Source organism: Sinohyriopsis cumingii, chromosome 17, assembly GCF_028554795.1.
Source record: "Sinohyriopsis cumingii isolate HCF-2022 chromosome 17, ASM2855479v2, whole genome shotgun sequence".
Taxonomy (NCBI): Eukaryota; Metazoa; Mollusca; class Bivalvia; order Unionida; family Unionidae; genus Sinohyriopsis; species Sinohyriopsis cumingii.
This window is the reverse complement of record NC_142977.1, coordinates 2,354,371-2,369,665: the sequence shown is the minus strand read 5'-3', so window position 1 is coordinate 2,369,665 and position 15,295 is coordinate 2,354,371. Positions and strand designations below refer to the sequence as shown.

The following is a 15,295-nucleotide window of genomic DNA, read 5'->3' as shown; positions in this document are numbered from 1 at the left end:
TCCTCTGATTTATTCATTACATTGTTGTAAGTATACATTACTCTAATTTATTCATGATATATTGTTGTAAGTATACATTACTCTAATTTATTCATGAGATGTAAGTATGCATTACTCTAATTTATTTGTGAGATATTGTTGTATGCATTACTCTAATTTATTCATGAGATGTAAGTATGCATTACTCTAATTTATTCATGAGATATTGTTGTAAGTATACATTACTCTAATTTATTCGTGAGATATTGTTGTAAGTATACATTCCTCTGATTTATTCATTACATTGTTGTAAGTATACATTACTCTAATTTATTCGTGAGATATTGTTGTAAGTATACATTACTCTGATTTATTCATGAGATGTAAGTATGCATTACTCTAATTTATTCATGAGATGTAAGTATACATTACTCTAATTTATTCATGAGATATTGTTGTAAGTATACATTACTCTAATTTATTCATGAGATGTAAGTATACATTACTTGAATTTATTCATGACATATTGTTGTAAGTATACATTACTCTGATTTATTCATGAGATGTAAGTATACATTACTCTAATTTATTCATGACATATTGTTGTAAGTATACATTACTCTAATTTATTCATGAGATATTGTTGTAAGTATACATTACTCTAATTTATTCATAATTACAGATCTGTCCAGTGTTTTTATTTAAATATGTTATTGCTGTAAATTCACTATTTTTTCCCATCTTACCTCTATCTGCATGGGTTCGAGTCTCAGATTCAGCCAATGTGGGTATGTGAGAAAGCTTGCCAGTAGCTTGTCGTGGGTTGGTGGTTCCTTCCGGGGTTTTTCCCAGTATCTTCCTCCACCATCAATACTGGCCACCATGTAAAGCCTGTCGTGGCTGAAAAATGGCATTAAACCCTACAACAACAACTATTTTTTCTTTGTTTCCAGTTTTTATTGATTCTGTGTTGTTACACACTGCAGATTTCAAGAACCAGTGAACAAAGATCCTTTTTTGGAAATAATTGGACTCCTTGCCCATTTAACTAGTTTAAACATCAACAATAATGTAACTTTTTGCAAAACCAACAAAATTGATGCCCCATAAAATGAATGAACTCTTTAGAAAAAATTCTAATTGATCAGTTGACATTTTTAAACAAAATTCAAAGGTTCTAATTGGTTGAAAGCTATCTTTGGATATCTTTTTTGGCTCTGGTTGGTAGCCATTTGTATAAGACATGGTTCTTGGTGATTTTCCATGTGTGCATGAAGCCCTGTTGGCTTTACATGTTTATTGTTATGTCTTTACACATTTTAATCATTTGGAAATTTCATTCTGGGTCTGTAATTCAAAAAATAGTTTATATTAAAGAATTTTTTAATTAGAATTAGAATTGAAAACAAAACCAGAGTATCACATATTAACATTAAGTAGGGGTAATACAAAAGTAGGTAAATAAAATAGTCCTATATCCATAACATTGAAGTAGTGAATGACTAGTAGACTAGTAAAAGTTGTAATATTCAGTCAGATCCTTACACTGTTTATTCAGGGTGTACAGGATGGTACATTGTAACATTACCATATTTTAATTTATATATGTTCCGATGCAAATCAAGGGAAATACTGTGTGTACAGGATGTTACAATAAGATCCTAATTTTAATGTTTTCCGAGGCAGATCAAAGGAAATGGGTTATACAGGATGTTATATTAACATCATAATTTCCATATTTCAGAAGTAGATCGAGGGAAACAGGGTGTACAAGATGATAGGTTACATCGCTAAGTGGGTTTATGGTATGGTCCTATGTGATCATCTTCTTACAGCATTACTTCCTCTCAAAAACTGTTTAGCAAATTTGAAGGAAGGCATTGAGGCCTGAAGGTCTATCTTATGTGTTCAAATATCACCAATCCACCATCAATATGGTCACCATTGATAAAATTAGTTGTTGTTTGAATAGCCCTCTTTTCGGAGATTTTGTCGGGTATCACAGATGATGTGTGGATCCAAGCTACTTAAAAGGATGGATACCAGCTGTACTTTGAGGAACGTTCTTTCTAAGACAGACAGACTGACACCCATTCCAATTTGGTTCATCTGAGGGAAGCAATATATACACCCTTTTACAGAAAGGAAGAAGTAGAATAGGTGGGAAATGACCACGCTTTGGTTTTTAGTCCTAGATTTGTTTGATTTTAATGAAAGGCAACAAGTTTCAGCTCATCATTAGTCTTTCAACTTTAAACAAACCTCTGCTGGAAGAACACTTCAAGATAGAGACCACCACCTTGGTGAGGAACACCATAAGTCCCTGTGACTGGACAGTCTCCATAGATCAGCAGGATGCATACCATCACATCCCCATAACAACAGATACCTATAGTTTTGAAAGAGCCAAGACATAATTCGAGTTTACCTCTGTCCTCAGAGCCTTTTCCCATGGTGATGGGGATAATAATGGCTTCCTTGAGTACTTAGCAAGCCCCTTCCTCCAGTATTCCATCTACTGATTGATGCACAATGTCCTCAGAATAATCTCCTGAAGGACCAATCTTTTGGTCAATGGTGACTTCCCTGGGTCTAATCCCCAACCTAGACAAATTGGTTATCATCCCTTTCCAGGACTATGTGTATTTGGAGTTGAATTAAATCACCAATCAAGGTAGGGTTATTGTTCCAGCAGTCAGGGCTGCTCATGTTCCTTACCTCTGTGGGTAGTTTTATCCCCTTTCTACATTTTGCACTGTTATAACTGCTGAAGTTTGTTATATTATAGATATGTGTCCAGTCATCAATTTTGATGTCACTTTCTGCAGGTCTCATGTTTAGCATGAACATGGGAAGTGTCAAAGTCAATATACACTTCTAAATTTTCTTATCCCTTTTTTATCTTGCAGAGAGGCTATGCAAAGGGGGAGACCGATTTTAATGAGATTGAGTTGGAGTCAGCCAAAAGTAGCCTGACATTTGAAGTGATTGAAAAGGAAAAGACAGTCTCCGAGGCATCCAAGGAATGCCTTCTCTCCTACTACAGAGGGGTGTCGCATACTTACAATAGGTAAGTAGCTCCTACAATAGGGGGATGTTCCATTCTTTCTATAGGTAAGTAACTCCTACAATAGGGGGTGTTCCAGTCTTACAATAGGCAAGTAACTCCTATAGACGAGTGTTGCATACTTACAATAGGTAAGTAGCTCCTACAATAGGGGGATGTTCCATTCTTTCTATAGGTAAGTAACTCCTATAATAGGGGGTGTTCCAGTCTTACAATAGGTAAGTAGCTCCTACAATAGGGGGGTGTTCCATTCTTACTATAGGTAAGTAACTCCTACAATAGGGGGTGTTCCAGTCTTACAATTGGTAAGTAACTCCTATAGACGAGTGTTGCATACTTACAATAGGTAAGTAACTCCTACAATAGGGGTGTATTCCATTCTCACAATAGGTAAGTAACTCTAAAGAGTGGTGTCACATACTTACAGAAGGTAAATAACTCCTATAGAGGGGTATCACATACTTACAGTAGGTAAGTAACTCCTATAGAGGGGTGTTGGAGGCTTACAATAGGTAAGTAACTCCTTTAGAGGGGTGTCAGTATATATAATGTGTTTCTGATGCCTTTTCATGATCTGTATACTTTGTGTTTCTGATTCCTTTTCATGATCTATATACTGTATGTGTTTCTGATGCCTTTTCATGATCTGTATACTTTGTGTTCCTAATGCCATTTCATGATCTATATACTGTATGTGTTTCTAATGCCTTTTCATGATCTATATACTGTATGTGTTTCTAATGCCTTTTCATGATCTATATACACTGTATGTGTTTCTAATGCCTTTTTATGATCTATATACTGTATGTGTTTCTAATGCCTTTTTATGATCTATATACTGTATGTGTTTCTAATGCCTTTTCATGATCTATATACTGTATGTGTTTCTAATGCCTTTTCATGATCTATACACTGTATGTGTTTCTAATGCCTTTTTATGATCTATATACTGTATGTGTTTCTAATGCCTTTTCATGATCTATATACTGTATGTGTTTCTAATGCCCTTTTATGATCTATATATTGTATATGTTTCTAATGCCTTTTCATGATCTATATACTGTATGTGTTTCTAATGCCTTTTCATGATCTATATACTGTATATGTTTCTAATGCCTTTTCATGATCTATATACTGTATGTGTTTCTAATGCCTTTTCATGATCTATATACTGTATGTTTCTAATGCCTTTTCATGATCTATATACTGTATGTGTTTCTAATGCCTTTTCATGATCCATATACTGTATGTGTTTCTAATGCCTTTTCATGATCTATACACTGTATGTGTTTCTAATGCCTTTTTATGATCTATATACTGTATATGTTTCTAATGCCTTTTCATGATCTATATACTGTATGTGTTTCTAATGCCTTTTTATGATCTATATACTGTATATGTTTCTAATGCCTTTTCATGATCTATATACTGTATGTGTTTCTAATGCCTTTTCATGATCTATATACTGTATATGTTTCTAATGCCTTTTCATGATCTATATACTGTATGTGTTTCTAATGCCTTTTCGTGATCTATATACTGTATGTTTCTAATGCCTTTTCATGATCTATATACAGTATGTGTTTCTAATGCCTTTTCATGATCTATATACTGTATGTGTTTCTAATGCCATTTCATGATCTATATACTGTATGTGTTTCTAATGCCTTTTCATGATCTATATACTGTATGTGTTTCTAATGCCTTTTTGTGATCTGTATACTGTGTTTCTGATGCCATTTCATGATCTATAAACTCATCTGTTCATATGTTTGAAAGGTGAGGAAAAGCAAGTGACCTTTTCAAGACACTAGCCTGACCAGATGAATGAATTTCAAGCTAATTATTTCAAATTAGTGAGATTAGTGCTCAAGCCCTGTAGAATTGTGTATTTTTACAGGGACCTATTGCAGAAGATATCCAAAGTTAGCGTTGCAGACTTGCAGAGAGTTGGACAGAAGTACATGGCACCCCTTTTTGATGTGTCACAGATCAGATGTGCTGTCTGTTGTCACCCATCCAAAGTGGAAGAAATCTCAGGAGAATTTAGGGAGTGAGTACAATAGAGAGGGGGACTGGATCTTGTTTGTCTTATTATGTTGTAGCATCTTATATTGATATTCTTACTCTAAATATTACAAACATTTTGTGAATCATATCCTGTTTTGTGTCTAACCAGGCCACAATTGTATAAGAAAGTAATTTTTATCTAACTAGGCCACAAAAGAATAGAAAAGTAATGGTCTCTAATTAGTCCACATTGGAATAGGAATGTAACAAGGCTGAATGTATGTTGTTCAGTTCTGTTATATGAATGTAACAAGGCTGAATGCATGTTGTTCAGTTCTGTAATAGGAATGTAACAAGGCTGAATGCATGTTGTTCAGTTCTGTATGTATTTTTTTGGGGGCAGAGAAAAGGGTTATGATTGATGGGGTCTGTTTTCAAATTGTTTTTTTAAGGTTCTTTTTATCTTTTAGCAAATAAAAGGACTGATTAGTTTTTATCAGATAAAGGACTAAAATTGATGCTTTATTTTTATTTTTTTTTAGTTTTAGTTTCTAATTCATACAGTCTCCATTTTGAATCTTAATTTTTTTCTTTTTTTACAGACTGTCTATTGAGTTAAAAATTTTGAACTCACTTGAAGAAGACTTCTTGTGCAGACTATGACAACATTGAAGCTATTCACCTTTGAAAGACTATGACAACATTGAAGCTATTACCTTTGAAAGACTATGACAACACTGATGCTATTCACCTATGAAGACTTTGACAGTATTGAAGCCATTCACCTTTAACAAAATGACAACATTAAAGCTATTTACCTTTAAAAGACTTAAAACATTGAAGCCGTTCACCCTTAAAAAAAACTCTGACAACATTAAAACTATTACCTTTGAAAGACTTTGACAACATTGAAGCCATTCACCTATAAAAAACTGACAACACAAAAGCTATTCACCTTTGAAAGACTACAGCAAAAATTGAAGATTATCATCTCTCTGGAGTAAAGTGTATTAGATGCTGAGTTGCTGTTGACCATTGAAAGATGACTATCAGAATCATAAATTATGATCTCTCTGCAGTATATTATACCAGAGGCTAAGTTACTTTAAATTCTGTACGATGTTTTCCCTTGAAAATGAAGAGGAGGTGATGAGCATACTTAATTTCCATGACTCATTCTTTCTAGTTTCAGTTGAACAATGATCCTTTGAAGTAGTACATTGATCCATGTCCAGTGAGGATCCTTTGAAGTAGTACATTGATCCTTGTCTAAGGAGGATCCTTTGAAGTAACACATTGATCCATGTCTAAGGAGGATCCTTTGAAGTAGTACATTGATCCTTGTCTAAGGAGGATCCTTTGAAGTAGTACATTGATCCTTGTCTAAAGAGGATCCTTTGAAGTAGTACATTGATCCTTGTCTAAGGAGGATCCTTTGAAGTAACACATTGATCCATGTCTAGTGAGGATCCTTTGAAGTAGCACATTGATCCATGTCTAGCAAGGATCTTTTATAGTAGCCTATTGATCTTTTTCAAAAGAGGATCCTTTGAAGTAGCACATTGATCTTGTCTAGTTAGGATCTTTTGAAGTGGCACATTGATCCATGTCTAGTGGTGATTCTTCGAAGTAGCACATTGATCCTCATCTAATGAGGTTCTTTTAAAGTAGCACATTGATCTTTTTCTAATGATGATCCATTGAAGTAACACACTGATCCTTGTCTAATGAGGATCCTTTGAAGTAGCTCAGTAGGATAGATCATATATAGTAGAGTCTGATAAATGTGAAAATAATAAACCCATCTTAATCATCCACCTGTAGAAATGAGAAAAGTAACCTCTGAAGAAGAGTGGTTAAGGTTAGGGTTAGGGTTAACCCTAACTCTGCAGTTAGTTTGGTTTATGGAATTTTGATAAATTGGCTGTTTAAGAAGGGTGGTTAATTTCTACAGTTAGTTTGGTTTATGGGACTTTGATAAACTGGCTGTTTAAAACAGATGATTGCTTAATACTGGTGATTATTAAAGCAGGGTTCAACTGCTGTGAAGAAGAGAATATCCCTTTCAGTAATGCTATTCGTAAATTGATTACCATCACAATGTTTTGCATTTTAAAGTATTTTGCATCCTGTTCTAGCTGATGATTACTTGTCACAGTCCATCCTTAAAGTGGAAATACATGTAGATGAAGCACACATACCTTTTTAGTGAGTTTTTATTTAATCCCATTTCACAGGTTCAAGTTGTCAGCTGATTCATTTCCCATATTAACCCATTTTGTTATTTTCCTTACTATATCATTAACTGGTCATTGTCTGAGTTCATAGGAATTTATCCTTATGCAGCAGACAGCTTTTATTTACTGTCAGGTAATTCTAAAACTAAACCTGGAAGGCATTGCAAAAAGATGTACCTTTTTAAAAAATACCTTTAACAAAACTAGCCCCCAATGCTGCTTATTGGACAATTTATCAACATAAAAGATCTTACCACTGATGCATCAATGTACACAGAGTTAAAATCACCAGGAGAAATGACTGACACAGTCCTTAATATGACCAGTGACTATATATATATCATCATCATCATCTTTGTAATGACAGCAATTCCACCTCCGTGAGAGTCGCAGAGGAAAGACTTGATGGAGTAACTGGTAGGTGTTAGATCCGCTCACTTGGGCTCATCACCTGATGTTTTAGCCATGTTTCTGTCAGGGAAAAGAAGTCGATATTTTGATCGTTGAGAAAATTAACTATTTCTATGCACTTTTCAGGTCGTTCTACCGACTGAATAATGCAATACGCAGAGGTATCTCCTGGATAGTTGACACAAAGGTTGACGATTTAATAGGGATTTGAATTAGGTTTTCTAAATTAACAGCCAAAGTTTTAAATTGATGAGCCAGAAAGGACATAAGGGCTGTAACTGGAAATCTTCCTGTCCTACGCTGGCGAGCTTTTAAAAGTTTCTTTAAAAAATATCTACCTTGAGACCCTCGTGCAAAAGATAATATGGGAGAAAAATGATATTGCCCAAGTGGCAACACAACTTTAATGCCACAGTGGTGCTATCACTTTTGGAACTACTTTCTTTCTACATTTAGAAATTATATTTGCATGTTCTTTAGACCTGTATTTACATATTTAGGCCTATGGTAGTTTTGGTTCTTATTTTCCTTCTCTCTCTCTCACCCATCTTTGCCCATCAGAATATAAAGATCTTAAAATGTGTCAACTCTGTTAATCCTCTAGTATATTTGATGTAATTAATGAAAGGTTGCCATGACGAATGCATACAAATTAACCCCAAGAAATAAAGTGCAGGCTGATGATTTGCTACATGAATTGTGCAGTTGTCACATGACCTGTTGCTTTTTGGTAATCTTTGTCACCCACACAGTATCATATCTGTGATACTTGATGATAAGTGGTACACTTTTTTAACTCTTGAATACATTTAGTAAAAAAAATTGTTTAAGTACCGATTTTAGCAATGTCATAAAAAAACAATGGAGAAATCCGGTTTGGTTCATGTCTAATCCAAAATTAAATTATGTGTCAATCAGAATGAATGTACCAGACTGAAAGCATGTCTGAATGCAGCAAAAAAACAACAGCGGCCAAAATCCTTGAAAGTAAATTCTCACTCATTTAAGTTTCTTTAATGTTATGCTCTGAATACTATTGTAGCGTTCTGTTCCATTGCTCTACACCAGTAATACTGTTCACAATGTTCACTGTATCCATCCATGCAGAAAGTGTGTTGATGAATATAAAATTTAATAGAAAACATGTATTAATCCAGCAACATACACAAAATGAAGCACTATATTAACAAACTACACACTATGAAACGTTATATTTACAATCTAATTTTGTAAATTGTCACTGTCCTGAAATATTTAGTTTTCGAACTTTTTACTTGTGTAGTAATGCAGCCATTAATCACATTGAAACCAAATGGAGAAACAAATCCATGCAAATTAAAGGTTTTTACCTTTAAAAAATATATAATAAAAAAAGAAATGCACATCTTTTTGTAGATATTCTCTCACTCTCTCTCTCTCTCTCTATATATATATATATACATACACACATACATATATGCATATATATACATATATGTATTCCCAATGTTTCCTTTCTCATTGAAATATGGATACTCCTTGGTTGATGTTGTGTGGGTTCAATGACATTTTTCAGCACAAGAAAAGGCTATGCATGGCGGCCAGTATTAATGGTGGAAGAAGAACCACCGACCCAAGAGAAGCTACTGATAAGCTTTCTCACATATGCACACTGGCCGAAACCTAGACTCGAACCCACACAGACAGAGGTGGACACTCAGTGATGCACTCACCCATTTATATGAACTCGTATAGTCACTTTAAATGCAATATGCAGTTAGTGCAAATAGATGGATAGTAATGTTTAATGCTACCCAGAGAAATTCATGAACACAAATAGCTGTCATCAAAGGTACACCTCTCCATCCTAACTAAAACTATAAACAGCACCGAGGTTTTCCTCAAAATTGTACAAGACAATCAAATTTAGGCCATACAGCTGTAGTCTAGGAGCACCTACCCGTGAACTGGAATACAACCTGCCCATCCTCTCCTCCCATGCCTTGGACAGAGATCAAAACCTATTAGCTTGCAATGCACACACAAATCACTACTGTAAATTTTCAGTAAATTCTCGTATTGAGTCTATACCCTCATATACACTGTTCAGTAGATACAGACATGAAACATGAGTGTGTGCTGGGTATATTCCCACTCTTGATAGCCAACTTACAGGCCGTATGAGCATTTTAACACCATGACCTGCCAGCTAGAATTAAAAAACACTCCTTGAGTGTATAATGTGGGGGAGCTGTAGCTCAAATTCCTTCCCCCACGATCAATTAGTCCACTGTGCGGACATAAAACAAACGTACATGCCCTAATGGGCAAAAACGTCTTTAATTCATTTAATCGATCAGTCTGGCTACCCATCGTTGACTAGTCAACCACAAGAACCATAAGCAACAGAATAGGGAAACTACTGGAACTCCAGATGCACCTGGAGAATGCCAGGCGCATATTAGAAAAGCTGGCTATGGAGGCCATAGCTGAAAGTGACAGGATAGAGAAGGAGGAAGATGAGAAAAGGAAAACAAGAGAGGGATCCTGCCTCACCTCATGCTGAGACCTCTGTGTGAGGTCAAGCCTGAGGTGAGGACACCTCCACAGGCAATAGCAGCAACACCACAACTACGTCAGCTACAGCAACTGCCACAACCACTACCAAGAGCCGTGATACCCCAGATGGAAAACTGGGAGGAGTAGTTGGAAAGACAACAGTGTCCCCCACAAGTAAGGAGACCACATCAGCATCCTCAAGCAGGATGAAGGATTGTAAGGGAGAGAGTCTTCAGGGTCCCGCAAACTGAAGCTTGGGATGATGAGGCCACTCAAGTAGCCTCCACACTCCCAGCAGCTACAGTCAATTAGGACAATGTACAGAGCCACTGCTGTGTCTGTGGTGCCAGGCCTGGAAGATGTCACCATTAATCAGGTGTATTTGGAGTTCAAAACACAGCCTTTCTCAGGGTTAACAAATCTCTAGAAAAAAAGACTATTCAAGTTGTCAATAGGTGTGAATGTGGAGTAGTGTGACTATAAACACTTACTCTTTTGCTGATGTGATTGTGTGTGTTTGTATGCGTGCACATACATTGTGTGGATAGTATATTTGGGGTTTGTTTTTTCTTCTTCCCGTGTGTGGATAGTAGAGGGTGTTTGTATGCGTTCGCTTACGTTTGTGTGGATAGTAGATAGTGGTGCTTGTATGCGTTCGCGTACGTTTATGTGGATAGTAGATATTGTGTTTGTATGCGTTTGCATACGATTGTGCAAATAGTAGATATTGTTTTTCTTGGGTTTTTTCCTTCCTGTGTGTGGGGTTTGTATGCGTTCGCTTACGTTTGTGTGGATAGTAGATAATATGTGAAGTTAGTGTAAGGAATATTTACCTTCACGTCCGTGCTTGACAAATATAAAGTCGAGCATTTGTCATTCGCGCCATTCAACATTGAATAAACCAAGATGGCAAATAACCAACTTGATAAAATGAAGTTGCAAGACGTTCTGGATAATTTGGGAATGATTGAAGAACTGTTAGTCGAGCTGGATGACGATTTTTATTATTACAGTCCCCATCGAGTCAAGGTAGGTCAATAATCTAAGAAAATTAAAGGATATGTTAAAGGAAATGATTAAAGAAAAAGAGAAGGAGGATGAAGAGGATAGAATAAGAATGGGGGATCGAATGAAAAGATGGAAGAGGAGAACAGGAAGAGGAGTTGGAAAAACAGGAGGAGGACAAAAAGAAGACAACAGCAATAACATAAGAAGATGGTGGAGGAAAAGAAGAAACTAGAAGAAGACAAAACAAAAAATCCAAAGGCCTTTTTGAAGGCCACTTATATGCCTCGAAAAGATTTACTTCTTTCTTGACTAACCTTTTTTAGTCGATTTTATATTTTAGGTGTGATCAATCTATGTACATGTGTTATATAGGTCGATATCTCTACTGCATTTGTCTCTACCTATTCAGGTCACACCCTTGCCACATTGTTGCCAATGTGCCGTACCTTGACATCACATCACCTGTTCCATTCCTATTAAACCCAGCTTTCCCTTGTCTGTAAGCAGGCCCAGTATTCCCCATGTTAAATTCCCATTGTCCGTAAACAGCCACAGGGTGGTGTGTAATGTAATTTCCCATTGTGCGTAAACAGCCTCCCTTCACTACTTCTGTCCGTATCTGGTAATTCCATACCTAAGTCGTTTCGTACCAAATGAGTCATTAGTAGTGAAGGGGGCCACCCTAGGGACAATGGGAATTAGCATTACAGACCCCCCCCGGGCCACTCTAGGGACAATGGAAATTTAACATGGATAAAAACCCTGGGCCACTCTAGGGACAAGGGGAATTAACATTAGGGAAGAGTTCTTGGGCTTGTCTAGGGACAAGGTTAATTAACATGGGGAATAGAGTTTGGGCTTGTCTAGGGACAAGGGGAATTGAACATGGGAGAAAAAAAAAAACTACTACTTTAGGGACAAGGGGAATTGAACATGGGATTTTTTTTTTTTTTTTTTTAAATTTTTTTAAAAGAAGGGGTAGGCAATCGAAAGTCATTCTCTTTTTGAGACCTATGAGTGGCCCTGAAAAGGGCCTTTGGGTTTATGTTAATGTATCCATTAACATAAAGGGCACTGCATTGGTCTTCTTCTTGTCCTTAGGCTTCGCCTCACTGTAGGACCGAAAATCAGCACTCTTTTGAGGCATCCTTGTCTTTCTACGTAGATCCTACGTATCCACAGACTGGTGTCTGTCCTGTGGACAACGGTCCACTTGGATCGGACATACATGAGCATGTCTGTCCTAAACATCATTGAAGACACAAGGGTGGATGATTCGACTGTGGTCCACATCTTGAGGCGACGAGAACAGGTGAATCAATGCAGTGAACTGCGCTTATTTATAGGTAGAGGAAGGACTGAAACGGATTGAGTTCATTCACCAATCCGAACACCCGTTACAAAATTCAGTCAGCCCGCATCCAATCCGAAGACAGCAGTCTGTGACGTCACGTGGTCTATATAGATTCGCTAGCGCCTGTGTGCTGTCAATCTATGCGACAGTGATTCAACATGACGGAAACTCAGAAAACGATCCATTGGGGTGCACCAGCAGGGGAGACCACCCAAGGGAACCCGGACTTACTTTCAGAAGAGGTAAATTGGATTTTGTGGAATTTCTTACCTCGCAAGAATTTGTTCCGGAACCTTCGTTACCTTCTTCATTACCACACGTGGAGAATTTTAGACACAGACAGAAAGAAGAATTGGAGAAATTTATACAACGACAAAAGGAAGTGGAACAAGCTTTTCTCCTACAGCAACAGCCGCAAGAAGAAGAGGTAAGAAAAAAACGAGAAGAAGAAGAAGTAGCAGCAAAGAAACAAGAGGGTGAAAATCAAACGGTCACGGTATGTTGGACATTTTAGCGGAGTTAAGGAGTCTGAAACAAATGTATCAGACTTCTTTATCACGACCGAAGAGAATACGACCTTCCCGAGCTAAACAGGTCAACCCTGTGACTAAACCTACCGTACCACCCTTAGTGATTTCAACCCAATCATCATCATCAACAGTACGCAGTCCATAAGTAGGCCTCGGCCGTGGCAGAGGCTTAAGACAGTTAAAGTTGATTGCTTAAACTCACCCCCTACACAAAAAAAAAAAAAACAAACCAAAGGCCCTTTTCAGGGCCACCCACATTTCTCGGAAAGAAATACAATTTCAATTGCCAATAACTCAAAAAAAAAAAACAAACAAAAAAAAACAACCCATTTTACCCCTATAGTACGTGTATATGAGTGCGTGAGTGTAGCTTCTTATTTTAAAATCAAAACTCAAAGACACTTACCTTATTTAATTAATTTATTCTTTTATCCATAGTTACAATCCAATTCACAATTCACAACAGATCACTTTAAAAACTTCATACACTTCTTCTGTCTCCTTGTTTAGTCTCTGTTTGTTAAATTTCTTCACCGTCACACTCTTTTCCTCTTCTTCCTCCTCGCTTTCTTCCCTTCTTCTTTTCTTCTCCTGTTTCTTTTTCTTCACCTGTCTGCTTTCTTCCTCTGAAAAATCCCTCTCTTCTTCCGAAGAATCCTTCTTTTCTTCTGAAGAATCCCTCTTTTCTTCTGACTCCTCTTGTTTCTTTTTTGGGCAATCTGGAGACCAATGTCCTTTTTCTTGACAATAATAACAGGTATCTTGACTTCTGTCTTTTTTAGCCCCTTTTTTTTCTTTTTTGACGGTCTGGACACTCTGAAGACCAATGCCCTTTCTTCTGACAGATATAGCAAGTATCTTGACTTTTATCTCGAAAGGAAGGAGAGTAGTCCGTCGGCTGGTCTGAAGAGAATTTTCTAATGACCCCTCGCAAAGCTCTGATGAAACGTTCGATTTGGCTAGTCTCTTCCATCGTTGTGCTCGGTTAGAGAGTGAAATGAATAGTGAAAGGACAAGACACACACCCTTTTATATACGCTGGTCTGCCATGACTATAAATTAGTCCATGGTGTTTAAACTTGAGTCATTTGACGTTTTTTACTCGAGATGAAACGATCCTATTCATTCGAGAAGAAAGAAGAAGAAGAAAGTAAGAGGCAGAAACGTGATCTATCGCCTCGTACCAGGGCTGACGTCTTGGCACAAATTCATGCCAGTGATTTTGAAGAGGACATGAGTGAACCAGAATCCGAACCCTCTAAACCAAGTTCACCACCCTTAGTCAACATTGAAAAAAAAAAAGCGCTCCTCTAGAAAATTTAGAACTACGGCTTACAAATACACGGTGCAGTTTAAAGATTTCAAGGCTGAAGTACCGTTAGAGAAAGCAGAAGGGTTCATCACTGGGGTGTGGGATTCTTTGCTCACCACACTCAAGCGACAATGTCAACCCAAAGAAGACGATCGCTTGAGACTTTCCATACAACACGACGGTTTGAAATCCCCTGTTTGGATAGAGTTTAGCACCCCTGCAGAATTGACCACTTCCAAAGTCATGGACAAGATTCAACACGTGCAACAATCTAATGACCAGTTTGACATCACCGATGGAAAAGCCACACTGGACATGACCCACGTCTCTCCTCCTCAAGGGACTGGACGCAAAAAGATGTTATTGGTGAACGAAGTTCGCAACACCAAAACAAGTCTCGTCCGAATTCACAACCCTCAAGACCAGATGTGTTTAGCCAGGGCTATCGTGGTGGGACGAACCTATGCCAACAAGAACGACACGGTAGAATGGAAAAGAGCCTGGGAAACTATTCGAAAATCGGACCGAGCCAAACAACGAAGTGAAGCAGAACTCCTGTTGCAACAAGCCTGACTGTCCAAAGACACACCCTGTGGCATTCCTGAGATGCAAAAATTGCAAGATGTCCTAGCTCCATTCTACACCTTGAAAGTACACCCTCAAGAAATGTGCGGACCTCTGTTGTTTCGAGGGAAAGACTTTAAGGATGGAAAATACATTCATGTCTATTATCACGATGACCATTTCGATACCAGTAGTATATGGGGATATTATAGCGTCAATGGGACTTAGCATTAAAAACACCCCCTGGGAACATATAGCGTCAAGGGAAATTTAACATGGAGAAAA

General features: G+C 37.3%; 1 protein-coding gene across 1 annotated transcript in view; it reads left to right on the top strand.

Moving 5' to 3' along the window:
• Window positions 1-7,252, top strand: part of LOC149777652 (uncharacterized protein C05D11.1-like) — a 123,342-nt gene extending 116,090 nt beyond the window's left edge. The window contains exons 21-23 of the mRNA XM_089938712.1: window positions 2,889-3,049; window positions 4,947-5,099; window positions 5,659-7,252. Coding sequence (XP_089794838.1) covers window positions 2,889-3,049; window positions 4,947-5,099; window positions 5,659-5,719 — 375 coding nt within the window. The 3' untranslated portion in view covers window positions 5,720-7,252. The remainder of the gene's footprint in view (window positions 1-2,888; window positions 3,050-4,946; window positions 5,100-5,658) is intronic.
• Window positions 7,253-15,295: the final 8,043 nt, after the last annotated feature.